At 48.8% G+C, this 26481-nt stretch overlaps 9 protein-coding genes across 9 annotated transcripts; 6 read left to right on the plus strand and 3 right to left on the minus strand.

The window, feature by feature from the left end:
* The first annotated feature begins 757 nt into the window (after nt 1-757).
* EDB82DRAFT_88557 (sulfate transporter family-domain-containing protein) lies at nt 758-4673 on the plus strand. Its single transcript, XM_065610068.1, has 5 exons — nt 758-1239; nt 1302-1979; nt 2027-2169; nt 2220-2766; nt 2821-4673. Exons 1-5 carry the CDS (start codon nt 1011-1013, stop codon nt 4461-4463), a joined length of 3240 nt encoding a protein of 1079 aa, XP_065465820.1. The 5' UTR covers nt 758-1010; the 3' UTR covers nt 4464-4673.
* Nucleotides 4649-6192, plus strand: EDB82DRAFT_490541 (serine-threonine protein kinase 19-domain-containing protein). Its single transcript, XM_025727977.2, has one exon. The coding sequence runs from the start codon at nt 4884-4886 to the stop codon at nt 5976-5978; it is 1095 nt and encodes a 364-aa protein (XP_025588476.1). The 5' UTR covers nt 4649-4883; the 3' UTR covers nt 5979-6192.
* Nucleotides 6193-11040: 4848 nt separating this feature from the next.
* Nucleotides 11041-13915, plus strand: EDB82DRAFT_543855 (kinesin motor domain-containing protein; the record flags this gene model as incomplete). Its single annotated transcript, XM_025727966.2, has 2 exons — nt 11041-11743; nt 11793-13915. 2 exons carry the CDS (start codon nt 11041-11043, stop codon nt 13913-13915), a joined length of 2826 nt encoding a protein of 941 aa, XP_025588475.2.
* Nucleotides 13916-13996: 81 nt separating this feature from the next.
* EDB82DRAFT_88694 (uncharacterized protein) lies at nt 13997-14540 on the plus strand. The gene has a single exon (XM_065610069.1). The coding sequence runs from the start codon at nt 14078-14080 to the stop codon at nt 14378-14380; it is 303 nt and encodes a 100-aa protein (XP_065465821.1). The 5' UTR covers nt 13997-14077; the 3' UTR covers nt 14381-14540.
* Nucleotides 14541-16414: 1874 nt separating this feature from the next.
* EDB82DRAFT_88762 (uncharacterized protein) lies at nt 16415-18477 on the plus strand. The gene has a single exon (XM_025727955.2). It carries the CDS (start codon nt 16635-16637, stop codon nt 18468-18470), a length of 1836 nt encoding a protein of 611 aa, XP_025588474.1. The 5' UTR covers nt 16415-16634; the 3' UTR covers nt 18471-18477.
* A 568-nt stretch (nt 18478-19045) lies between these two features.
* On the plus strand, nt 19046-20396 carry EDB82DRAFT_490548 (uncharacterized protein). Its single transcript, XM_025727944.2, has 2 exons — nt 19046-19893; nt 19948-20396. The coding sequence occupies exons 1-2, from the start codon at nt 19236-19238 to the stop codon at nt 20271-20273; spliced, it is 984 nt and encodes a 327-aa protein (XP_025588473.1). The 5' UTR covers nt 19046-19235; the 3' UTR covers nt 20274-20396.
* Nucleotides 20397-21597, minus strand: EDB82DRAFT_490588 (TAFII55 protein conserved region-domain-containing protein; the record flags this gene model as incomplete). The annotated part of the gene is made up of 1 exon (XM_025727933.2): nt 20397-21597. A coding segment is annotated over exon 1 (995 nt), but the record flags the coding sequence as incomplete, so codon positions are not given.
* A 1035-nt stretch (nt 21598-22632) lies between these two features.
* On the minus strand, nt 22633-24063 carry EDB82DRAFT_88780 (uncharacterized protein). Its single transcript, XM_025727922.2, has one exon. The coding sequence runs from the start codon at nt 23717-23719 to the stop codon at nt 22778-22780; it is 942 nt and encodes a 313-aa protein (XP_025588471.2). The 5' UTR covers nt 23720-24063; the 3' UTR covers nt 22633-22777.
* A 276-nt stretch (nt 24064-24339) lies between these two features.
* On the minus strand, nt 24340-26103 carry EDB82DRAFT_421873 (cytochrome P450 51B; the record flags this gene model as incomplete). The annotated part of the gene is made up of 3 exons (XM_025727911.1): nt 24340-25473; nt 25531-25728; nt 25855-26103. The coding sequence occupies 3 exons, from the start codon at nt 26101-26103 to the stop codon at nt 24340-24342; spliced, it is 1581 nt and encodes a 526-aa protein (XP_025588470.1).
* Between the last annotated feature and the right edge of the window lie 378 nt (nt 26104-26481).

A 26481-nucleotide genomic window follows, 5' to 3' on the forward strand; every position in this document is an offset into this window, starting at 1 on the left:
ATTGACAGCGGAAATCTCAACGTCCCCGCATACATTCTCCATTTTTTAGAACACCTAGATAGGCGTGGATTTACTCTCCTGCAGATAAAGAGATGATCTTGACCGGACAAGAGTTACATAAAACAATGAATCTTGATTTACCTAACGATTGGCGTCTTATCACTTCCCTTGGTGCTCAACCATTATCAACCCCCCTGCACTAACCCGCTCGGCCCGTCCGGCCAGACTCGGCGGCCGTTGCAACCAAGTTTGACATGTTTTTTGGTTGTGGCGGTTGTTAGTGGGTTCTCGGTCAGTCTTAGCGGGTCTTGTCGCCCAAAACATAGGCGAGAAGAAAAAAAAAGTGAGAGACAAGGAAAAATTATGCTGTAGCTGCAGCCATAACTGCAGGCAATCCGGCGTTCATGCCGGTCTCGGCTCATGACAAGGATTATAGGATCATGAAAAGATTTACGATGTTGAGTAGCATGATCTCTTTGACGATGTGTCTGTCGTGATAGCATAACCCAATGAATAGATTGAACAGGATAGACATAAAGGTATCAAAATACAAAGACAAAAAAGTGCAAAATTAGCTTCTGCGTATTTATGTTTCGTTGCCCGTTGACAACCTTACTAGACTGGACTGTGCTGAAGCTGGCAGGCTCCAGGTCGTTGTGGTTGCTGAGCCTAACTTTGATAGTGTCATGAGACGCCCCACCATGGTCGCTTTCACCACCCCAGTCCTTGCTTGGGGTGAGTTGACTGCGTCGCAATCGCAGTTGATTGACATTCGTCACTCCATTCCCCACGAATTCTTTGCCATCTTTCTCTAACGTGAGGACTTCACCTGGAATGTTTCTTGTCTCAGTTGTTATTGTTTGAGTACCCTTCATTCTTTGGACCCTGGAACAGCAACACAAATCTAAGTACACAAAGAGTATCACCAACCTTTTGCTCATGCGACACACCTAGAACGAGCTGCATCCTGCACTCAGAGGTGCCTTTGCGGCCGACTCAATTCCTACAACATGTCGTCGCCGCTCAGCTTTACTCCTTGGAGGAGGAGGGCTTTGAGTACCGCTTCGCAACGGGACAATGAGCAAGCTCGATTGCCTCGCGATGAGCCCTCAACTTCTCCTCCACAGCATGGTCACAGTCCTAACCTTCCAATTGCGAGGCCGTCCTCGACTAGCTCTGCTGCTGGTCACAGAGAACCTATTAGGTCTTTCATCCATGGTTCTATGCGAGATAGCCTAGGTATGTTGCACTCGAATCTATATTCACGGTCGTTTCCCGTCTTCTTCTAACCTCTTGTGTAGCGCCAATTGATAGTATTCAGAACGCTCGATCCGTCCGCCAGGATACTGCTGAGCTTGCGACCTACTTGCTCTCCGATCCCAAAACACAACAGAACTCGTCCGTACTTCAGCGAGCAAGAGTCTCCTATCAAGAATCAATTGACTCCGAGGTTGTCGACGACTCGTCTATGGCTGAAAATGCCCGTTCCTCGAAAACAATCCTCGAACTTCCTGAGCCGCCATCACCAGATGGAAACGAAGATGACCTTGATGCGGATGCAGGACCATCAGTACTGGCAAACCTTCTCAAGCGATCTCCTCCTCAATCAATTGCGCCAGATCACCCAAACGAACAACATGGAGACGATCATGCTGAGGACAACCAAGCAGAGCAGGATCAATGCCGAACTAGCCACGCAGAAGATGCGACGGAGCAAACACCTCTGCTCGCACGCATGACTTCAGGCGGTCGTCGGTCTTACTCTGACCTCGAGGGACAAAAGGCTCAGTCAAAGCCCTCATGGTTTAGTGGCTTTGTGGAAGTTGGTCACAGAATGGAAGAGAGAATATCGGTTGCTGTTAATCCCAAGAAGTGGGATCGCCAGGCGCTCTGGAACAACGTCGTTCTTACACCGACTTCATGTCTTCCCGCTGTCTCTGTTGGTCTTCTACTCAATATTTTGGATGCTCTGTCATACGGTATGTTTCCCAAACTCATGGCTCTACAGAGTGACTAACAATTACAGGAATGATTCTTTTCCCTCTTGGAAAGCCAATATTCTCTCACCTTGGATCTGCTGGAATTTCCGTCTTTTATGTTAGCACTATCGTTTCACAAATCACTTTCTCATCTGGCAGTATATTCAAGGGCGCTGTCGGTTCAGAACTGGTTAGTTGGCCCCTTTCGTGTTTAAACTGAAATCTTCTAACACACACCAGATCGAAGTCGTCCCCTTCTTTCATAATATGGCAAGCAAGATCACTGAAATTGTTGGGGAAGAAAACCCCGATGCTGTGATTGCCACTACTATTGTGTCATTCTCTGTTAGCGCCATGATGACAGGACTTGTCTTCTATCTCATGGGCCGATTCAAAGTTGGTTACATGGTAGGGTTCATTCCCAGACATATCTTAATTGGCTGCATTGGAGGTGTCGGCTGGTTCCTGATCGCTACTGGCTTCGAGGTTTCCGCTCGACTCGATGGCAGTCTGCAGTACAACCTCGACACTCTGAAGCAGCTTTCTGACCCAGCCACTGTGCCTCTATGGGTCGTCCCCTTGGTTCTCGCCATCATACTATTTTATGGCCAATCCAAGATCACGTCCAAGTTCTTTCTTCCGCTATTCATCTTAGCGATCCCTTTGATTTTCTATTTCTTTGTACTTGCGTTGGATCCACTGCATATCGATACATTGCGTGACCATGGCTGGATCTTCGAGGGTCCTCCCTCTGGAGAGCCATGGTGGTATTTCTACACCCTCTACAGTAAGTGCACACCTCCAAAGACCTCTCACTCTACTGTACTAACTATAGAATTAGAATTCCACCTTGTTCGCTGGGATGCAGTCATTGAATGCGTACCTGCCATGCTTGCTTTGACATTTTTCGGCATCCTACATGTCCCAATCAACGTCCCTGCATTAGCCCTTAACTGCGGTGAAGACCATGCTGACCTTGACAAGGAGTTGAGACTTCACGGATACTCCAACTTCTTGTCAGGTTGTTTTGGCAGCATTCAAAACTATCTCGTATATGCAAACACAGTCTTCTTCATGCGATCTGGAGGCAACAGTCGTCTCGCGGGTTACATGTTAGCCGCGGCGACCTTCGGCGTCATGGTCATTGGTCCGTCTCTCATTGGGTATATCCCGGTCATGATGGTAGGCACTTTGATCTACGATCTTGGCTTCGAGTTACTGCTCGAAGCTCTGTGGCTTCCGCGCAAGAAGCTCAAGTTGGCTGAATACTTGACTGTCGTTGTGATTGTTCTTGTCATGGGCATTCATGACTTTGTCGTTGGTATTGGAGTTGGCATTCTGTTGGCTTTTGTATCATTGATCTTGCAGACCTCCCGTGTCTCCGCCATTCGTGGAAACTACTCTGGCGATATAGTTACGTCTACTGTGAGACGTAATCCTTCCCAGCAACGTTACCTACACGAAGTCGGCAGACAGATCTACATCGCCAAACTCACAGGCTACCTTTTCTTTGGTACCATTGTCAGCGTGGAAGAGAGAATTCGGGCACTTTTGGAGGACAGCGCATTTACTGCACAACCTATCAAGTTTCTTATTCTCGATATGTGGCATGTGACTGGGCTCGACTACTCTGCAGGCGAAGCTTTCAACACTATCAGTCGATTGCTTGATAACAAGGATGTGGTTCTCGTCTTGAGTGGCGTTGACTCAGAGACCCAACTTGGCCGTAACCTGCGAGCTGTTGGACTCGGCAATGATGGCATTGAAGTCATGATGTTGCCGAATCTGAACTCTGCCCTTGAAAGCTGTGAGAATGAGTTGCTCAAGACTCTCTACGCTCGGCAGAAAGAGATCAATTCTTTGAGACGTATATCGGCACAGTCAGCCCAGAACTTGGATGTTCCTTCTAACAAGTCGTCTGGTTTCTCATCATTTGATCCGCCTTTCAACTCACCACGTCGCAATCATCTCGCAGAGGCCGCTCGCGATACTTTGAGTAGCATCGATGTACAACGTCCGAAGAAGTGGCAGAGTTTTAAGGAACCCCTTCGCCTCATGCTTCAGGTTTTCCAGGGTCTGAGCGACAAAAACGAGGACTTCTGGTTCCCAGCAACCTCTTACTTCTCTCGACGTGAAATTCCAGCTGGGACTGTTCTTTTCCGGCGTGGAGAACAAGCCAACGGATTCTACCTTGTTGAGCGTGGTATCGTTCGCGCCGAGTACGATCTCCCTCAAGGATGGCTGTGCGAAAGCATTGTCGCTGGAACGACCCTCGGTGAACTACCCTTCTTCTCCGAGACTGATCGAACTGCGACAGCCGTTGTGGAAAGGGATTGTGTGGTCTGGTTGATGGACCGCGATCAGTGGGCAAGGATCCAGAACAAGGAGCCGGAGATTGGAAGAGAGCTGCTGAAGATATCACTGAAGCTCACAAGCGAGAGAATGAGTGCCATCACTTCTTATATATTGACGACAGCTGGCTAAATAGACATCGGATCACTCCTGCCATAATTAATATTTATTGGAAAATTACATATCTCCTTGGATTTGACGATTGAACACTACAGAGTGAAGATAGGCAGCATGGTTCGAATTGGAACGTTTTAGTCAGCCTTCATGTAGCGTCCAGGGTAGTTTCTGTCCAAGATGCTGGCAAGACCATCACCTTCATCTACACCTCGAAACTCTTCCAACGTTTCTCTCGTGACGTTTTTAATATACCCTGAATACTTGTATACTTTTCCCACTAAGCACATCGTCCTTGGACAAAAGTCTGACGGCAAACTGTGATTTCTCCACCGTTTTGCCACCGACCGAACTGAAGGGCGTATAACGACACATGACAATCAAAGCTTAACTAGTAGTCGCAAACCTCAAACCGACATCACCTCAAAGTAACCCACCATGCCTCAAACAATAAGATCTATACTCGGCAAGTCTGGCCGAGTCACCAAGCCTTTTAAATCATCACCACCCTCTCGCAAATGTTCAAACACAACGCCACGAAGACTAGCACGCAAACCAAAAGATCAAGAAGCAGACCTTTTCCAAGATAAATTCGATGACATAGGCCTAGCAAAAGTACTGGAAGAAGATCTCACACTCAGGGATGTCGTTCAAGCAATGCGATACATCCGAGCGCGGATGTTTAGTCCCGTGCCGCCAACTGGTTTCAACTCAACCAGGACGACAGAAGTGCTCAACTATCGGGCCAGCACAGCGCCTCTTGTCACTGTAGGACATCTTAATGCGATACTACGGTCTCCAGGAAAGGTGGAGCGAGAACTTGCAGAGCTGGCGGCAAAGGGTGTAGTGCGAAGAGTGAGAGTTGAGAGGCGCGGAGGCGGAGGCGAAGCATTGATAGAGACGTCCGACTACGAGGATATGCTCAGTAAGGCATCCTTGAGTGAGAACACAAGAAACTCATTCAAGATATTTTTGAAAGCGAACCCTACTACACAAGTATTGTACAAGGATACCTTGGAAGGCAGGCAAATTGATGAGCTCATCCGAATGGGCTTTCTGACAAGTTCTACGCCATCAACACCAGAAAGCACGCTCGACATCCGACCCGAAGATCGAACAACCCTGACATCGATTCATCACGTTTCACGATTTGCATCTGGCACAGTATCTGCTGTTGGAGGACGAAACGCAATCCACCTCGCTGGCGGCGGCGGCGGCGCCCCGACACTTACACGATCATGTTCTACGCCATCTGGTCACCGTATCGCAGTGCCGGGTCACGGTCGACATCTCAAGCTATCAACAGCTACTGTTAACTGGGTACGAGAGGCACTGCGACGAACACGCTGGGGCGAAGGGCCAGAAAGTTGGCTAAAGGAACGGTTCGAGGGCGGCGGTTTGTATGGGCCAAGGTGGAAAGAGTTCTGGGGAGTTGAATGGTCGTGGGTTCTGGGAGAGGCAGTTGGGCTGGGCGTCGTGGAAGTGTTTGAGACAGGAAGCGTAGGAAGAGGAGTGCGAGCATTGAGTGGTTGAGACAATGTGCACATATCGCATGGCATTAATATCGTGATGTGGTTAGTAGGTTTAGTGCTGCCAAGTCAAGTCTTGTGTTTCGAACTTTCTATCGAATTTGACTTATAACAACCACAATGTTTGTCTTGAAAACCATATGTAACTTGGCATTGTTAGAGACATACTGCTTACCCATCCACTGCAAATTTAGCAAGCAAAGTAAGATAACTGTTTCACCCAAATATCAAAATGCAATTGGAGTTGTGATAAATGACTTCTAGTAATAACACATGAGTTTAATGTATGATGACTCGGGACGATAATTGACCTTTACGATGTTAGTACATACAACAGCACTGCGTATTGCTATCAAGTTTACATAAAGATCGTTCGCACTAAGACATTCAGCTGAGGCGGAAGAGGCGAGCTCTGGGTGTGACAACTGTGATTAGATTGTGATTACAGGTGATTGGAATGTCGAGCAGGCATGGAGACTAATTGTGATACTGCCTACAGATAAGTGCAAGGATGAATGCTGGGTCAACAGTGGTGGCTTGCGTGTTTGCTCGTAAGCTTTGGTTATTGGTAACGGATAATAAGTATATCTCCCCTGATCACTGAAGCCATGTGACCCCATCATTAAATGGAAATCTTTGTTAGATTTGTCGACTTGCAAAGTGAAACGAATGGGTGATAGTTGATGTTCGATATTTGATATACAGTACGTAGGTAGGTTCTAGGTTGTTCTAGTTACTCAACAACCACAACGTTTCTAGCTGGGTTGCCTGTCAACAAACATTTGATCCAAGCGAGGGTTTCGCCTAGAACAGCTTAGGCATGAAAGGCAAGGCATGGCGGGATAGCATTAGACGAGACCAAGCTGACCTCGAACCATAGATTGGTAAAAGATACCTAGCTGCATGCAACGCCGATCTGTAGGCATGGTCCTAGCGACTGTGATAGACTCGCATGTATCCGGGTGTAGAATGTGGTCTCAAGTCGCGTGCAGCCCTGCCTCGAACCAAGGCTTGTTGAATGTTTCTTTAACGCAATGCTATCAGTCGGCCTCCAACCATCCGAGCAGAAACTCATTATTCATATCTGACAAAAAGTTCTATTATCATTATCTCTGTGATCTTTGGGAAGCATATTGTGCATGTACCACTAAAAACCAACAAAATAGAATATACCTGGTTCAATACATCTCTCAAGTGATGACCCCACGTCCCATTGAGATTGATGATAGGCGGAGAGATCTTTATGGTGCCAGGAGCGAGATGAGTCCTGAATGAGCGATGCTTGGAGACGGCTCAATGCCCGTCGAAGAACCGTTCACAGTGCTACCCAAAAGCAAGCTAGCAAATAGGACTATCACATCAGACTAAATATGAAGCGATAAAACCCTTGCAATTGAGCATCATCTTATCCCACTCAATACAAGCTGAATGCCGACACCTTGTTCTGATGATCAGTAAAGCCCATCGTTTCACCACTCACATTACTGAAAGACAATGTTAATGTGATAACCACGTGCAGCCAGAAATTGCGTACTGCTACTTATTACAGAGCCCAAAATTTGTTGACCAACTGACCAACAAGACCACAGGACTGGGTTTATGGCCCATGCCAACCATGTGCTGTGGAGAGCTGGGGTCGTCTCAGCGAAAGGGGCACAAGCTAGGGTCATAAACGGGATCCTTCAAAGCCGCCGAAGGGCCGTGTTGGTCTGAGTATTGGCGACTTCGCCAGGGGGTTTATTAGAATTGCACCCATATATTTTCCCATACCAATAATATGCGAGTACGTCAAAGCCATCGGCTCTCAACCGACTAGACAAAAGCTGAGAATCCTTAAACGGAATGCGCTGAGACAAAAAAGGCACAATCTCGACCAATGTTGATATGTTAATGATCCCGTCTCAATGGGAGTCGGTGTTTGGTATAACCACTATCTAGCCTAACATGTCGGACTATGATGACCTGTTGACTACCAGAAGACCAATATGGAGATACTTTTCCGTCTCGACTTACATAGCGAGGGCCGAGGGACATGCAGGTACTCCATGAGGATCATTGGATCTTTTGTGGATAAAGCTCCATTCTTGATGAGCAATAAGGGTCTGTAATTAGTCGATCCTCTAGAGAGATGAGAAGGATACTCGTTGTTGGTCTAGTGGGGACCTTGTTTGCCCCATCAGAAAGCCTTCCTTTATCGTGTATGATGATGGATCGAAGCCACAAGTTTTAGAACTCCTGCGACAAGGAGTAAAATCTGTTGTTATCTCGAAAGGGCGTCTTGGAGGCAAACGAATCTAGCCGTATCAGGTGTTGATCGATGGATGTCCTTGCCAGTCGACAGGGAGTAGGTTGGGTAAGAGACGTCGATCTCGAAAGGAAGTAAGAAACATTGTCTTAATAGAAAAGGGCCACACTAGAAGCTGGGATTGGAATTCCGATCAAAGGGTTGTCCAATCTGGCGCAAGGGAATTCGAAAGCGATATAGTATTGGCCATATTTATAAAGTGACAAAACAATGATGGAGTTTGTAGCGCGGAGTCTTGCTCGGACTCATATTTTGAAATGCGATGATGATGTTCGAAGCAAATCTTTCTTGGACTGGTGTTGGATAGACTTTACTTCCCCTAATAAGTCTAACCACGTACGACGAACCGTACCTGCCTTAGCTGTTTGAGGTTGCTCGGCATCGGGAACTAAGGCAACTTTCAGCTACCGTACCGTACCGTAGTGCACCTTCCTTCAATAGTACAGCCAAACCAATTGACGGTGCATTACGGATACAATACGGTGCATTACGGAAGGGGTGATCGACATGTAGGTACCCGACGAATCTGTGGAGGGCTTTTAATCCACAGCAGTTCAGCTTTGTAGGTACTAAGTCTTTACAACGGATACTTGAAGCTTTAGTATTGCAGTACTAGTTGGGCGCTGGAAGTTCAAAATTCAAGTCCATGTACAACAATTGGGTGGTTTACTTTTCTGACGCCGGGATGACTGAAATAATATTGGAACGTGATCCCTGATACATATTACTTCTTTATTATTCAACGGCTGGTTGGATATTGATTAAATATTTTCTTTTTCGTACTCTGGTCTTACTAACCTAAACAGTCAAAATGGGTGGATGGCTAGCCGGGGAAGATATCCCCAAGCGTCCAGACAAGGCGCTCTAAGTGGTTGAACCGATAAAAAAAAGTTAAGTTAGCTAACTTAAGAGACCGGGGTTATTTTAGGCGACCGTGCGTACCGGTCAAGTCTACTCTTGCAGCACTCAATGCTACTCGAAGACATGACCTAGGCTTGCATATCGTAATTACAATCCTCGCTACTGCGGCGCTCAGGTCTGTATTCTCCGGGATGCCCTGTCATCCAATCTAGATGCATGAAGAGACATGGGAAGAAACCAGATGATTTTGATCTTGGCCAGCCAGCTTTTATGTATGTACTCTCTGCGACTTGGGTTCCTCTACGCTAGTGCTGTACGTACTCTAACTGGAATGTATTGGCCCCCAGCTTTCTGAAATCTCCAGCGCCTCATCTGCTAAGCGGACCGTTTTCAGGCTTTTGGGAACTAATGTCCGCGTCTTCAACCGTGTTCGTCATTTCTGGACCCATCTTTTCCTCTTTTCATTTTGATCTCTTATTTTGATTTGAACTATACCCACGTGTAGTTTCCTGGAGTAGAAGGTCGTTCTGTACATGGAAATGCATTGTATTCGCCCCATGGCCTTGTTCATTTTTTGGAAGGCCGGTCCCTGATTTTCCTACCACGTCACGCCACTCATGTGTGTCGCTCCCTCACTTATTCTGTGCTTGTACCTGTGCTTGTGGTGGGACCCGAATGCATTAGAATCTGCATCCCGGCCAGTTGTCCAGCCATTCGTTCCCCTCCACTCCAACTTGGGCTTGACTCGACTCGACGACTCGAACTCGACTCGCCAGGTTCCCTCAATCCTTTTTCTCCCCACATCAACACCAGACTACACAAGGCAAAGACGATACAGTCTGCGCGGTACTTTGCGCGGTGGTCTCAGTTTGGAAGTGTTGTCTGTGTTGTACATACCATTGCCGAAACCGATCAGCCATCCATTCGCCCTTGCTCTCTTCTAAGTTGCAAGCATCTACACACACCAGCACTTGTACTTCGCTGGCTTCAGCACCGATATTGTTTCGCCGTTGTGCTAACGCTCGGCTTTTGATCTTCAACTCACAACCAGACCGTTTGCAAAGCCTCTTTTGAATCTGTCTATTCGAATCCTGGACAACCAAGGCCGACATCGTCACCGTGCTCGACCAAGGCTATCCATCTGTCGCGCTAGTCGAGGTACGCTAACATTAGCCTTGTTGAGACCTTGCTCGCTGTGGTTTGCTTTTCCCCAAGGGTAAGGGTTCACTTTCTCATCTCCTGTCCTGCTCCGTTACCACAGTACTTCGAGCGAGAGGTCATTTGTAACGTTCCCAACTGCCGCCCCCCTTTCAACTACAATCCTTTCCCTTCAAACAATTCGACGGCTGAGTACGTTGCTGGCAGCCGTTCTTTTCTTTGGATTTGCTTTTGTTCGACATCGATACTCTTCCCTTGTTGTGCTAGCTAGAGCTAGAATCTTTACACTATTACCCACTGTTGCAGTTGCCCTGCCGCACGTCACTGACCATCCACAGCCAAGTCGACAGCACTTTGGAGAGACATACATACATCCGAGCCCGCGCAGCCTCCCGCGTTCCACCGATTTATCCCTCCCTTGATCGGTCAAACTGGGCCACCTTACAAAGGACTAGAACCCATATGATATAAGATTTCTTTTTATTGCTACAATCGACCGTCGTCCGACCAGAGTGACGTTAAACCGAACAAGCCCATCAAAAAGCTGTTGATTTAGCGGTGGACGTAGTTGATGGACCGACCAACCTTTCGGGACGTTTAACAAGACTTTGCACCAGGCTACCGACCTCGAGCCTGCGAGCACCTGCAGCTTCTTACTCTTTCTTTTTCCAGACTACCCACCAGATCCACGATGACGACGACGTTACCGCGCCCATCCCGGCCCTCGGTCGGACCACCCAACATGGCCCTACCAGCTCTGCCAGTAAACAAGACGCGCAAAAGCAAAGGGAATTTGGCCACGCATACATCGTCTACAAAATCAATGCCCGGAACCCCCAGATCTGGCCTTCGAGCACCATCATCCACGACGAATTTGGCCCCTTCTGGTCCAGCACCCACGGCTGCGCTTCCACAACCCAAGGCACTCCGCAAAAGTGTCAGCATCAACTCTTTCCCACAACCACCAAGGGGCGACACACGTACAAGTAGCGGCGTACCGCCTAGCCCAAGAACATCCGATAGACCCCGACCTTCAAGGAAATCGTCTAAACCAACAAAAGAATCAATGTACAGCACGTTTAGTTCCAGCACACCGAGCTTTCTCAATGGTAGCGGTGATGGAAAGTCTATCAACAATGTACGCATGTCGGATGGTTTGATTAGTGTGGCATCACCTCCTCAAAGTCGTAGTTCCTCGGCGCAGGACTCTTATTCAACCTCGGCCACAACGTATGACGATCCGGCGGACGGGCCAGGCCAAAAATCAGATGTTGCTACCGATAAGCGAGCGTCAAAACATGATGGCAAGGGAAACGTCGTTGTGAGCGTAAGAGTTCGACCAGACGCTAATGGAAATAACGGAAGCCCTGATGGAGAATGGATGGTTGACGGGCGCAAGTCGCTCATCTCATTCAGAGGGAAGGATGGTGGAGATCATTATTATGGTATGCAATCTCAAATTACCAGAGATTTAGCAACACTAACAGTTTTTAGATAACGTTTTTACGACACATGACCACAACTCTAGAGTATATGACCACATTGCGAAACGGCTTGTCCGACGAGTTATGGAGGGCTACCATGGTACTGTCTTTGCGTACGGTATGACCGGTACTGGAAAGACGTTTTCCATGCAGGGAACAGCTTCGTCGCCGGGTGTAATTCCACTTGCCATTACCGACATCTTTTCATATATTCGAGAAACGCCGTCCCGAGAGTTCCTGCTGCGAGTCAGCTATTTGGAAATTTACAACGAAAAAATCCATGACTTATTGAGTATGTCAACATCCGGCGGGGCCCCGCAACAGGAAGAGATCAAGCTTCGAGAGGATAGCAAGCGAGGCGTTTATGCTACACCGTTGAAGGAGGAGATCGTACAGAGCCCTACACAACTACTCCGTGTTATTGCGCGTGGCGACCAGGCTCGAAGAACCGCTAGTACCCAGTTCAACGCTCGCAGTTCTCGAAGTCATGCTGTGGTTCAAATTGTAGTGGAATCTCGGGAAAGAATGCCGGGTGGTGCGGCTGCGGCCGAGGGTAAGCGATCTGGTCTTTTGCCTGGTGGTGTCCGGGTATCAACCTTGAGCTTGATCGATCTCGCTGGTTCTGAAAAGGCAGCCGAGTCGAAAGAGCGCAGACAAGAGGGAGCACACATCAACAAGAGCTTGCTCACTCTCGGAACCGTCATCTCAAAACTTTCAGAGTGGAAAGAAAAGGAAGCCAAGGGCGGAGACAAAGAAGGAAAGCATCTTCCTTACCGTGATAGCAAACTTACTCGATTGTTGCAGGGCGCATTGTCCGGGAATTCTCTAGTCAGTATTCTTTGCACGATTCAGATTGGTGCTGGAAACAGCGCGGTTCTGGCCAACAACCATACCTTGGAAACGATCAACACGCTCAAGTTCGCTTCGCGGGCCAAGAACAGCATCGTCAGCCATGCAAAGAAGGCTGAGGAGGCTCTTGGCGCTGGTGGCGAAGGCGGAGCCAGAGTGTTGCTTGAACGTTATCGTATGGAAATCACAGAACTACGCCAGCAGTTAGAAACTCAGGCAAAGAAGAAAAAGGGCGACGGGGACGACGAGCCGGTTCTCGATGAGGAAGAAGAGAAGGCCAGGGAAGCACAGGCGGCAGAGCGACATGAGGAGCAAATCCTTGAAATGCAACTCGCTCGAACGGCGCTCAAGGAACGAATCGATCATTTGAACCGTCTAATTCTTAGCTCCAAGTCGATTGGCGTCAATACGAACGGAACGATGAGCGCACTCGGCCAATATTCACGGTTCTCCCAGTTCTCCCAGTTCTCCCAAATTTCGTTGCCTGCGTCAATCCGCTCATCGGTCGCTACATCTTCGGGCGGCAGAGCACTCGTCGAGCGTACATCGTCAATGACGTCGGCATCGTCGACAATCGGCCGACGCTCCAGTGGCGGTCAGAAGAACTCTGGAGACAACACGCCGGTTGAGGCCGAGGATGACAGCGCAGGAGAATTTGGCGATGGCACCGCATCTTTGACAGCACAGAACCGTGCTCTGCAAGCTGATCTCGCAGACAAGAACCGTTATATTGCGACATTAGAGAAGCGTCTTCTCCAAGCACGTCGTGCCAGCTCTAGCCGGGCTTCAGTAGGCTTCGCCGCCCCCAACAAAGCTATTATGGTCGGGGAGGACCACAGCGTATCTGCTGCACTCAAGGAGAAAGATACCGAGATTGCGGACCTTCGAGCAAGACTAGACGACAAGGACAGGATGCTGGCAGCTCTAAGAAGCGCCGCGCGATCGCGAGATACGGCTGAAGCAACTGTTGAACCTCGTTCTCCCTTATCACCGCTACCAAAGCCAGCTGCGCAGGAATCATGTACCGAAAAGCCCGGCAGCGTCAAAGCAGTGGGGACCGAGAAGAAGCGAACACGGGGTGTCGATGAAATGAATAATCTTCTGGACGAGATGCTGCAGGATCGAGTCGAGAAAGGACAAGTTGTCAGGGGTAAGCGAGGAAGTGTACGGTTGGCAGTAGGACAAAATATGGACTCATTAGCAGAGCCGAACCTCGAGCCATTACGTCGGACTCCTACACCAAGCCCACCCGAGGATCGCAACGACGTGCCAGTAGAGGCATAGGTCAAGAGATGTGTGTTGAGTTTACAGGCGTTTAAGGAAATGGGAACGGATCTGCGGGAAAAGGGTTTTGATTGCGTTATACCCGATTTTACTTTCGTATGTTAGTGAAGGAGAGATGGCGGAGGGGAGGGTCGAGTTTTGGTTTGCTTATTCTTTTTGGTAATGCAGCTACCCGCATACATTTTGTTCATTCCCGGGCTTTGGCGAGGATCAGCGAACCGCAGCGACGGTGTTATTTCGATCTTTCTCACCCCTTGGAACAAGGGAGCGGGAGGCAGGATTGCTCTCAAAGAGACCCAATTCCCTTCATCGCACTACTTTTTATTTTATTTTCAGTTATGTGTTATATATCATGACGAGTCCAAGGCGGAAACATTCAGCGGCAGCTACGACACTTGGCTGTTGCACTCAGTTAATCATGGAGAACGAGGAAGAAATAGAAGAAGATCAGGAATGAAAGAATGAGAGACAGTTGAAGCATAAACCCTTATCCCATATCAATCAATTGTGATGTATCGCAGACCCTCAGAGGGACTTGTCGTCTCGCCTGTCCTTTGGCCATGGCCTATTGGTCAAAGAACTAGATTGTCTGTGGCAGTTGAGCTCTGCCATTATCCGAAATAGCGATCAACCCGTGCCAGCTGGGCCTTGAAGTTCCTTAACCCATCACTCATTCTTGTTTCTATTGGCAATTTACGATCACTTCATTACTGCTGGGGCCATTGGAACGCGAATAAGACCAAAGCAGGGTGGTAAGGCTTTGCATGAAATCTTATATTGCCCAATGCTCAGCAGTGGTGTAATGATCGAATCAGACTGCAGTTCACAGGGCTCATGCTCGGATCCGAGGACGGATGTTTCGTCAATCAAACATCAAACGCGCGGGGGAAGAAGCATCCGCGGTAGATTAACCAGAGCGATTTGTTTCTCTGCCAGCTTCCGTTCCGAATTTGTTATGATCTGTTTGCTCAGGGATCCCTTCTCCTAGCCCCATGACGAATGCCTGTACTTTCCGAAACGATGGAGAGCATTTGTTTCTTTTTTGCCTTGGTAGTAGAAACGTTCAAGCTCAAGAAGACTGATGGTATTGGTTTTCTGGATGCGATCCTTGATATTCCCAACAGGACCGTGTCTGGAGAGGCTAGAGCAGTAAACGTCTTTGATTGGCTATGGTTGTCAAAGAGTTGCTAAAATCTGAAACAGGGCTGGAACTTGTGAGAAGCAAGAAGCCCGGCCTTTCTTTGCTTTTTCCAAACATCCCTGTCGAGATTAGCAAGGAGCCCGTACCTTGCAGAAGCGCGAACTAGGGCGAGGTTCTCGGACTCGACTGAAGAGAGTAGGAGATGTTCAACGAGTCACAACTCAAAGAGATAACATAGATGGACTAGAGTAGCGAAGTTCGGCTTCCGTGTTTTATGCCACATCCCGACGACTTTTAACTAGTGGTATGTGACGACATGGAAGATCATCACCATCTCGCCTATCCATGGCATGAGAGAAGTATGAGCATGTAATAGGTCAGCCGTTGAACTTCTGTAACAGCTCTCAACTTTAATTGTAGATGATCTGGTGATATTTGTGGGATGATCGTCGGTAACCGGAACACGATATGTTTCCTGTTGACGTTATGCGTGGCGCAGACGCAGAGCATTTGTGCTTCTTGTATGTACCCCTTGCACAATTATTCTGAGGCAGAGCTTACGGATAGACCAACCATGGTCAACCCCCGCCTGACGCTTATCTGTTTGATGTTCCTCTAGAATAGAATAGAGTCCCCCGCAACGTGATGTGGCATCTATGCTGCTTGACTAAGTTGTTAGGTTAGTAGCTTGGGTCTAGGAAAGGTTTGCTGTATAATGTGAAGTGAAATTGATAGGATTGGAAGGAGCATTGAGGATAACCTTAGCTTCGTCTGGCAGGCGCAAATAAGCGACCAAAGGCCACTAATTGGTCACATTGGAATTTCGTCCAGTGCAATCACGCTGTAGGTCGTGCCTCCCTCATACGAAATTTCATCCGTGCTTGAGTATCCCGAAGCAAGTGTTGCTTCGGACTTCCTTCCCATCCAGGGTGTACCCTGTCATGGGTCTGGGCCCATAGAACAACGGACGTCTTTAGATATTCCAGGCCAAGATCCGGAGAAATTTAACATACTGACTCCTTCTGATCCTAGAACCTTTTGTTTCTTCTTCTTCTGTTTTATGTCCCGTGGACTTTTTGGTTACCATTTATCTTCTCTTCTTTTCTTTTTCTCTTCAGTGCAGGACGCACAGGCTTGATGCCTTTACTTTCAACTTGAACTACTAACCATTCGATTCTTTGCACACATTCATTCATTCATTTCGGCCATTTTTCTACCGTTGGAATCTCTAGAGACAAATTGTGAAGAAAATCACATTCGTATTTACAATTAGGACGTTTGCCTGACCATTGGGAAGGGAACTCGCCCCGGTCCAGAGTGTTCCTGTACACTGCTTAAAGAAACACCACATTGCTGCTTGTGTTACAGCATCGGGTCAAAGCCAACACATTCTATTCTTGACATTCCTTATAACCAACTCGTTTATCGAGTAGGGCCGATTTTACCTTCTGTTGGACTTCTTCTTACCATTGTATAACCAGCCGATCAAAAGAATTCTTCGATTGCTGGTTCTGGTTCATTTCACCTTTTTGACTTGACTGCTTCATTTACATCACAATCTTTATCCAAGATCTCACAATGTCGGGCCATACTCAAACCAAGATGCTTGTGGTGCCACCTGCACTCAATCTGCGTCGAGCCAGCTCTTATAACGCCCAGGATCGAGGCCCAATCTCCTCAACCTCATCACGATTCAACTTCAATCACCTCTTCTTCTCACCACCTGCCTCGCCAGCTCTCCCAGCGCTTGTACCTCGACCTCCGAAAAGAAGATCGAGTCAGATCCTGGTCACCCGACCAAGTCGAGTGTTCCGGCGCCTTTTTCTCCTCGGCATCCTATTATCGATCTCCTATCTCGCGGCCATGGCTTTTCAGAACCCAAATGTGATCCCAGCAGCTGTGTGGCCTTACTTTGAACAAGAGGAATTTGAGATGGTTGGCCAAGATGCCTTCCCAGACTTCCCTACGCCAATCATTGTCAATGACAACAAGGGCCGCTCGAAGTGGACTGTCTTCATCCCACCGAACGGAGATTTCCCTTTGACAATGGAACAGTATGCTGAAATGGGAAGTCAGTGTCGAGAGGTGTCATCGCGAGCAAGGGATATCCACAACAAGGGTCCCATCACCGAAACAGCCATCATCAACTACGACGCTCAAGACGAATACTATGTCGACGTCTACGAGGCCGAAAGATCGGGCCTTCTTACTCCTGCAAAGGGGCTTCGTGCCATAAACAAGGGCAAGTTCGTTGGAGTGGATAAGAAACACTTGAAGCATAAGCCTGTCTGCGAAAACACCATGACGTTTGTGTTGGAATCCACGGATGCCGGTCTTGGCAACACTCTCATGATGCTGTGGACCTTTTACGGACTGTCTAAGCAGCTTGGCCGTGACTTCTTCATCGTAGATAAGCGATGGGCTTACGGTGCTTGGGACCAAATATTCGATATCCCCCCTGTACCAGAATGCCGCCCGCCCCCAAGGCATCATATGGTTCCTTGCCCCTTCCAAGCTCGCCATTTAGTCGTCTCTGCTGCAACGGCAAAGGAAGTGTTCCCAGCCCTACTGGCTCAGAACCATCGCGTTGCTGGAACGGATAATGGCTTGCGAGATCTCTTTGAGCTGGCTCGCATAGGGTTTGAAGACCTTTTTTTCCTCAACGAGGAGGATCAAACCTACGTCGACAACCGCATCACTGGTCTTCAAGCAAAGGCAAAGGCTGAGGACAGTCTTACGGCACATGCGCCTATTGTCGGACTCCATGTTCGCCATGGTGACCAACACCCACTCGAGTTGCAGTACAGCGAGACTTATATCCCAGCCGATGTCTACCTCAAGCAGGCTAGTCATTACGTCGAAGAATACTACAACGCAACTGGGGTCGAGGGCCCCATTAAACGTCACTCCCTCACTCTTCTGGCTTCGGACGATCCTACAGTCCATGAAGAACCTGAGTTTGCTCACACGATTCTTTCTCAAGACCGAATCCGTCTCGCCTCCAAGGGCGCCATTGCTAGAGCTGGCGGTAATCAGCATCAGACCAACAACTTTGTCGAGAACACATTTGGCTGGGAGGGTGGCTTCTTTGCTCCCCTCTTTTGGAACCTTGGCGTCAACAGCCAGAACAATGCCGCCGAAGCGCCTGCGGGAGTGCACGTTAAAGACGTTAACGAGGAAGCCAGGCACATGGCACCGCCGTCACAAGAAACGCTGAGGCTTCGTGGCCTTGTTGGTCGAGCTTATATGATGGATCTTGCTGTGCTCGCCGAGTCAAGTGACAAAATAGTATGCACTGTAAGCTCAATGGGCTGCCGGTTGCTGGCTGTGATGATGGGCTGGGAGGATAGTATGGAAAATGGTGGCTGGCACAACGTGGACGGTACCTATGGCTGGACAGGGATCGACTGGTAAATAGCCAAGCGAATTATCTACCAACTGCATCTATTTTATTTTCTTGGATTATCATAGTCCGTAACGTTATGGCAAAATATCCGATAAGGCACCAGTGATGTTGGGCGGCGTTGTTTCTAAATAGCATACAAGATACCAATCTTTCTTTTCCTCAGTTCCAACCATGACACTTGACGCGCCATAGACTTGGTGGACATCTAACACACTATGAATTCAAGGGCACACATTACGGTCCTAACTTTGAGGCATAAAGAAATCATCGTAAAGACCGTCTTCATGGTAGCATTCAAACATAGCTTCTTCAGGTACACACAACAACCCTTTATTTGTCTTTACACATTTTCACCTTATCATAAATTAGGTAGGTAAGACGATTTACCTAAATAATAGCAGGTAATAGCGTTGTTTTCATACATCTCCTAAACTCGGCAGGTGTGGGTAGGTAGGCAGGTAGGCAAGATAGCTCCTGCCTACGACCTACTTTCGCCTGCCACTTGCTCACATGCCTCTCTCCTGCCTCAACTGGTTCATCCACTGCTCTGTTTTTGTTACTCCACCACTTCTTCTTTTTACTACTCGTTCTTCTGCCTATATTACATCACAGTCACGCAAATTATCCTATGGGAGATCATGATTGTGCTGCAACTCTTGAAGCACTTTTTTGTTCCCTTCTGAAGAAACAACGACACTGTTTTCCAACATAAGCTCCTATTACATCGAAGGGAACAAATACCAAGCCTCAATAGGAGCTTCTTCTGCTCCGACATGCCCAAGACAACCAATACTCACCGTCAACCTCGCCGAGGTCCAATCCGGGCTGCGCCTCCCCTCTCACCACCAGCAAGTCAGAATATAAACAACACAATCCCGAGTATATCTACTACCGCTGCTGGTTCTCAGCTAGGCACATCCACGACGAGAAATATAGACCATGGGGACGTTGAAGGTGCAAAACTCCTCAAGCAAGCAGAGGCACTTGCAAACATGAGTGTTGAAGTGAATCTCCGCGCTCTCTCGACACTTGCATACAAACTCCATGATGTCGTCAAGAAACTTGTGCTGCGAACTTCTGATGATCAAGACTTCAGACGTAAGAACGAAGAAAGAATGACTAGAATAATGTACGAAATTCAGACGGTCAAGTCGTTTATGGCTCCACTGCAAGGCCAGCCGCCAGCCACCCGAGCCGATATCGACAGATTACAGCAGGAGATGAGAGAAACCTCAAGCAAGTGGCACAATCAAGTCGAAGATATAGAGGTCAAAATGGATGCGCTCTCGAGGGGGACGAGACAGCCGCCAAGACCAGTTGTCACGAAGACGGCCAACTCAGATCCGATTACACCTGATACTACGGGTAGAGAGACACGTACGATGAAGAAAGCAAAGGCAGAGGCCCAACCAAGCATTCCAAAACAACAAAGTGGGTGATCTCCAAGTTGATATGTTTACTTCAACAAGCGCTAACCTTACAAAGCTTCCTCCCGTTTGTCAACTCCCGAGTCACGCATTCAAGAAGCTATTGAATCCACAAAACGATGGAATCGCGAGCATAAGACCACGGGGGTGAGAGACAGTCGTTTCATCGTTTCATATTTTAGGAAGCAGACACAACGAGATCCCGAGCTAGGTGGAATACTCCAACGAACACTTCAGAGACGTGTGGCACACAGGGCCAAGGTTAGATTTGATTCTCAAAGCCTGGAAGAGCTCAACCGTCATGCCATATGGTCAGATGTTATAAATACGGCAACAGAAGTTCTAGTTGTCAACGCAAAAAAGACTGCGCAGTTATTGAGTTGAGTATGAACCGAATGTACAGAGTTTTAGGGGCTTTGATAGAAGTTTGACTTTGACAGATCTCGTGGAGGAACGACACCTTAGGGAGGGACATATGAAGCATGTCTTTAAGTGTCACTGGACAGATTGTTTGTAATAATTCAATGGGGTATTTAGTCTGATTTCATATCTAAGCCATGCCTCCCTGAGTCCTAGGCCACACCTTAACGCCGTTCCCTTGCTATGAGCATTTTCTTCCGTATTATGTGTAATCTGCAACCATTGCGATTTTCACCCCATCGCATGGCGTTTAATCATCTGTCTCAATACCAATAGACGAGTTCTTGAGCTCGATTTCTGCCTTGAGCTGTTTGATAGTTTGCTCAATGCGAGTTCGCAGGATCTTGTTCGTAGTGCGTGCCAGCTCAGCTTGCTTGTTACCCAGCTGTTTCTTGAGGTCATTGATAATATCCTTGACACCCTGTTCCTCGTCACGCTGGGCACGAGCATCGTCGTCCAAATCTTCGTCGTCATCATCATCGTCGTCCGAAACTTCTTCTGATTCGTCTGACTCGATACTGTCCTGTAGGGGCGCAGGTGTGTTCACTTGGGTGGTGGTCATAGGCGTAGGCGCATCCGGACCTGTGACAGGAGTCTCGGCGCTGACTTCTCCAGCGAAAGCGGCCTCCAGGTCGGCTTCTAGGTCGTCGTCACCTTCACCTTCGCCGCCGAACAATCCATCCTGGCTCTGGAAGTAGTCCATAGTGTCGTCAATCTCACCGTCTGCATCCTCGTCGGCGCCGTCATCGTCATCGTCCTTGGTCTCGTCGACCCATTCCCAGCGCGTCGAACCAGCCTTAGCGTCCTCAGCAAGCAGGCGTTCGACTTCCGCTTCCTTGTCCTCAATCTCCTTACGACTGATAGTCTTTGCGAATCGTCGGTTTGCACAATCGTGCATGGGTGGCGTCAGGCCGTGTGGCCATCTGAAATGCTGGTCGATCATGCTCGGCAGAGTCGCTTCCCTAGCCTCGGCTTCGCTGGAAATCTTGGCGTAGACCAGAAGCATTTGGCAAATATCGGCAGATTTGAGGAACGACTTTCGGTCCCAGGTCTTCATCGCCTCAGTAATCGTGGGTAAGTCTACCATGACAGCAGCAAAGGGTTGGCCCTTTACTGTCACGACCGCTCGTCGACTGTCCTCTTCGAAGAATCTGAGTTGGATGTCTGCTCCTCCTGAGCTCCGGGGAATGCCCATCTTTCCATTCTCCATACACCATCGGACATAATCGCAGTGCTCTCCTGGCATCATCCTCAGTACGAATTGTTCCTCGATCGATGGGTCCTTTTCTCTGTCGCTCGCCTCTGAGTCGTAGCCATCTCCAGGCGGGTGAACCGGTGCGCGCCCCTTGGGTTTCACCACTACCGTTGGTGTGAGGCCTGACTTGGTCGCCTTCAGTTTTATTTTCGTGGTAGGATGCGCCGACCCTAACTCCTCGTCGAGGTCATCGTTTGCGCGCTTCTTACTCTCGACGAGCTTCTGGGTAGGCTTCGGTTGCCGTCCAGCCTTGGTCTTCGTGGGAGGTTGTTCAGCAGGCGTTGAGGGTTTGCCTATCTTCAGTTTCACTTTCCGTCCTCCTTCGGTCGCTGATGGTGTCGCACTTGTGTTTACATCAGCGACGAAGGAGGAGGATCGGCTCACGTTGATCTTAAGGCGAGGTTTCGCAGGCTCAGGTGCCGACATGTTTGCGATGGAGAGGTTGAAGAGTGAGGAGGAATCAAGCGCGATGTTGAAGGGCATTATATAGATAGAGTGGGCCCACTTTTACCCGCCTGGCAGTTTGTCCCAATAAACCACTGTTGTAAGTGTATTGACATTTCTAGATCTTTCAAAAAGCAACCAGAGATCCTTGACTTGAATGTCACCCTATGCCTCTGTCAACAAGGTAGCCTGCCTGTTATGAGGCCTCTTCGGCTGAGGAAGCAGAACAACCAAGACTTCAACACCTACCTCTCGGAGTTTCATTGCCCAGCCTTAGAGGGAGAGGTGCCGTATGACATACTTAGCCTGCTCTTGTTCCATAACATCTCGGGGAGACTCCAAGATATGCTGCTTTACAACCTAGCTCAGGGTGAATATCGCCAGTTCGTCAACCACCGAGCACCGAACAACATCACTGTTAAAGACCGCTGCTCGCTACCCCTGATCAACCTATCCGGCATGAAATATTTTTCCGCGTAAACATTGCATTGACTTTCAATAACCTCCATATTGAGAAAGGCCAAGAATTTTATGTTTTCTGTACTCTAAGCTGTACGCACAGTAGCTGTTTCTTCCTCATGCAACCGTCAGTCCGTAGGTGAAGTATATCAGAGACATGGATGGACAAGTTTTGAATAGACTACGTACCCAGAGAAATTTGAATGATACAGTAATTGGCTGTTCTTTGTATTCAGAGATACTTTCATTCACTCAATTAGAATCTCCACAAGAACTTGGGCAGGCACATAAAACACTACAACTCATACTTCTATTCCAGATCGCCAATGACCTGAGCATCTTTGCCCTTTAGTCTCTCCTCTCCGATCCATCTCATAAACATACCCACGTCCTTGGCGATCGCTGCAGACAAGCCCAACTTCTGCGCCCACATGGGCACCAACCCCTTCGCATCGGACACCGTCCCCATCACCCACTCCAAGTTGCCATCCTCCAACTCCCGCACCCTCTCAATGCTAGAAAAGGCCGCTCGAACAGGGCCATCGTGCACAGTCATGTCTGTAGCTTCGTCACTGGCCCGAATAGCGATCTGGATAACCATGAACTCCTTGCGGCCACGCACAGCAGCCGTGGCTTGAAGAACTGGAAACACGCGCTTGGAAAGCGGGCCAGGGAGGTTATGGACAGACTCTTCGCGATGAAGTGTCCAGTCAACCCACGTCTCGCCTTCGAGCTGGACCTCGATACCCGAGCAATCCCACTCTTGCAGCCTCTTAGAGCTCGTGACACTTGGAGTAAAGAGCTTTTCTGCTTCAGCATGCTTCTCCTTGAAACATCTCACAAACTCATCCCAGTCTGCCGTTCCCTTTTCCTTCTTTGGTTCATGAGTACTTCGTCGTAGTGCCCAGAGCTCCGACTGGGCATTGCTGGGAGAAACACCGAGGCCAGGGTTCTTCTGAGCGACGATACCCAGCGTCTCGGCGTCTATTGTACGCTCAAACACATGAACGGGGGCTGTAGAACCGTCATATGTCTTGACTGCTTTGTGCTTCCATAGATCGCCTGTGGAGCGGAGCTCTGTGGCAGGCTCCACTGAGGGGATCTCTGAAGGGACGGTTTGTATAAAAGGCACGGCCTCGAGAAGGATTGAAGCGAGGAGTACTTTGAGCTCTTCAGACTGTGATCCTGCAGCCGGAAGCTTGGAGGGATGAATGCCCCAGAGACGGACAATAGGACCGTATGACTCGCTCATGATGTCTTGATGAGGTGCTCTGATATAGTACTGACTGGGTCTGGTCCCTAACTTGGTCAAGGATACTGTTCCAGATAGGTATTGATAGACGGTCCTTGGGCTAAATCAACAATTTGACGGATACTGCTCGCAGTTGTATAAAAAGTAGATAGCAATTAACAAAACTGATTTATAAAAATTATGCGCTTCAATTCAAGTCAGTAGAACAACAAAACTGAAGCTGCAGTCAAAGCTGGCAAGAATGTAGTACCGTCGTCATTGATGGCGCTCGCCTCAGTGGGGTTTGTTCTGCCAACTTCCAACTTCACTTCACTTCACTTCACCTAAAGCCTCATGAGATCGCCTCACTTGCATATCAGATCAAATCAACAAAGCGCATACAGACACAGCGAATTTAATTCCGAAAACTGAACCAATAATTCATATTTTGATCGTTGCTAATTAAAAATGTATATTCTATCGCCAGACTTTGCTGGCATGGCATGACAATTAACTTCTCTTTTTGGAAATAATACCAGCCCAGCCATTACAAAACATTCAACTCCATAGCATGCCCGTTGCATTTGCTGCATATATACAACTGATTTCGTGTCTTCGCATCATTGCCGTCAGGCATAAATTTACTGGCGTCGCTCCCAGTGAATGTTGGCGGGCTCCTGAGGTCGGGAGAAAAGCGAGGCATAGTCGGTATCGATCAGGGTGTGACCGCCATCAACATTGCGGAACTTGAACTCACGAACAACCTCGGCAACAATGGTTTGCAGCTGGGCGTTGGCAAAGTGCTCACCAATGCATCGGTGACGACCGGCACCAAAAGGCAGGTAGGGAGAAGCTGAGCCCTTGCTGACAAGGCCATAACCGTAGTCGATCTTCTCCTCGTCCTCATTCTTGGAAGCCATTCGGGGGAAGTTGGGAGAGTCGGCCTCCCATCGGTGAGGGTCCCACTCATCAGGGTTGGGGAAGAAGGTAGAATCGGTGGCGCTGACACCGGGAGCAGCGAGAAGAGTGTGCGAAGTGGGAATGACATACTTGGTGCCAGGGACGGGCATGGGAGACTTGACGGCGCGCATGATGGAGTGGATAGGAGCGTGGAGACGAAGGGTCTCCTTGACGATAGCCTGGTTAAGGGGCAGCTTGGCGAGGTCTTCGTAAGTCAGGGGAGGCAGATCAGCACCGAGGTTCTTGACCTGCTCCTGGTAGAGCTCTTCCATGATGTGAGGGTACTGAGCGAGACGGAGCATGATCCAAGAGCTGGTAGAAGAAGAAGAGTGCTGGCCAGCCATAAGGAGAGCAATCATCATGTGGGCAACCTCGTGGTCAGGGACGCGGGTACCGTTCTTGTAGGTAGAGTTCATAAGGTGCTTCATCATGTCGTGCTCAGACTCGTCGTTGCCCTTGGCGCGGCGCTCCTTGATGGTGTCCATGTAGATCTTGGCAACGGTGCGCTGTGCGTGGTCGCGCTTACGGTTCCAGGGGAGAGGAGCCCAGTGAAGCATGAAGTTGATGGGGGTGAAACCCATATCGAGGTCGTGGTAGAGAGCGGCCAGAGACTCGTCAAACTTGCTACGGATGGCGCTGCCCTGGAGGGCGTGGGAGGCAGTAAAGATAGTGATCTCAGCCATCTTCTTGGGAATGTCGGCAATGCCGGACTTGCCCTTGAAGTCAGGGCTTCTCTTGAAGTAATCGCGGACCTCGGAGGAGATGATGGGGACGTAGGATCGGAAGGCCTCGGTGGTAAGAGCAATCTTCATGAACTAGGAGCGAGTTTATCAGTATATAATTCAAGCGGTCTGACGGCCAGTATTCCTCACCTTCTTCTGTTCCATGAGCTTGGCGTTGGGGCAGTCATAGACGACATCCTTGCCAAAGACAGGAGTGGTGAGAACGGTGTAAATCTCCTCAGCACAAACATCCTTGAGCTTGCCGTTGAGGATGAAGTCGTTTCCAGCAGGGCCAACAGCGACGGTGGTTTTCTTTCCGAGGAGGATAAAGGTGAAGACATCGCCGTGCTGTTACAAAGTTAGCTTTGGTCATCCTGGTTTTGGTTTTGATTTCCGGCATCGTAGCCTCGAGAGTTTCTACGCTCACGGGGTTGAAACTGCATTCCCAGCTCAGTTCGGCTGTGTCAAACGTACCTTGGCACGGTTCTCTCTGAAGAACTTGGGGGGATCCATTCCGTATGTAATGGTGCTTCCAACAAAGGGGAACCAGTGGAAGACCATAGGGGGCTCATTGGGGTTTCGGAAGAGGACCTGGTTGAGGACATTGAGGACGACGGAGAGGAAGAGGAAGGCTCCAAAGCCAATTCCTACTTGCTGACCCAGGGGAAGTTCCTGGAATTGTTGGGCGAGCGGGTGGCCCGCCAGATCTTGAAGGAGACCCATGGTTGGGTGTTGTAGGGAGGAGATGCGATGTTTCGGTTCGACTCTTGAAATAGGAAGTATGATTAGGAAGAAGAAAGAAAGATCAAGAGAGAATCTTCACCGTAGTCAACGCCAGGAAGAAAAAGAGTTTCCAATGGCGAGCCTGTGGAAAGTAGAGAAGAGTAGAGACTGACAGGAAATCAAACTGGAAGTAAATGGCGAAGGAGATTAACTGATATGTAATTGCGACAACCCCGAACGTCTTTTTTTCGGACCGGGGTGTCCTTTTAGTTAGGTACCGTACCGTATGCAAGACCCCACTCACTTTCCAGCAATAGCGCACCACACCGCCTGCACTCTTTCGAGATTTAGTGGTTCAATTAACAGTTTACTTCCCGT

The sequence above is a fragment of the Fusarium venenatum genome (assembly GCF_020744135.1).
Source record: "Fusarium venenatum strain MPI-CAGE-CH-0201 chromosome Unknown EDB82scaffold_1, whole genome shotgun sequence".
Classification (NCBI taxonomy): Eukaryota; Fungi; Ascomycota; class Sordariomycetes; order Hypocreales; family Nectriaceae; genus Fusarium; species Fusarium venenatum.

Coding starts and splice junctions, on each gene's coding strand:
- EDB82DRAFT_88694 (XM_065610069.1), top strand. CDS start 14,078: ATGCAGCTACCCGCATACATTTTGTTCATTCCCGGGCTTTGGCGAGGA.
- EDB82DRAFT_88557 (XM_065610068.1), top strand. CDS start 1,011: ATGTCGTCGCCGCTCAGCTTTACTCCTTGGAGGAGGAGGGCTTTGAGT. Junction 1,240..1,301: donor TTCTATGCGAGATAGCCTAG/GTATGTTGCACT, acceptor CCTCTTGTGTAG/CGCCAATTGATAGTATTCAG. Junction 2,170..2,219: donor GCGCTGTCGGTTCAGAACTG/GTTAGTTGGCCC, acceptor AACACACACCAG/ATCGAAGTCGTCCCCTTCTT.
- EDB82DRAFT_88780 (XM_025727922.2), bottom strand. CDS start 23,719: ATGAGCGAGTCATACGGTCCTATTGTCCGTCTCTGGGGCATTCATCCC.
- EDB82DRAFT_490541 (XM_025727977.2), top strand. CDS start 4,884: ATGCCTCAAACAATAAGATCTATACTCGGCAAGTCTGGCCGAGTCACC.
- EDB82DRAFT_490548 (XM_025727944.2), top strand. CDS start 19,236: ATGCCCAAGACAACCAATACTCACCGTCAACCTCGCCGAGGTCCAATC. Junction 19,894..19,947: donor AAGCATTCCAAAACAACAAA/GTGGGTGATCTC, acceptor AACCTTACAAAG/CTTCCTCCCGTTTGTCAACT.
- EDB82DRAFT_88762 (XM_025727955.2), top strand. CDS start 16,635: ATGTCGGGCCATACTCAAACCAAGATGCTTGTGGTGCCACCTGCACTC.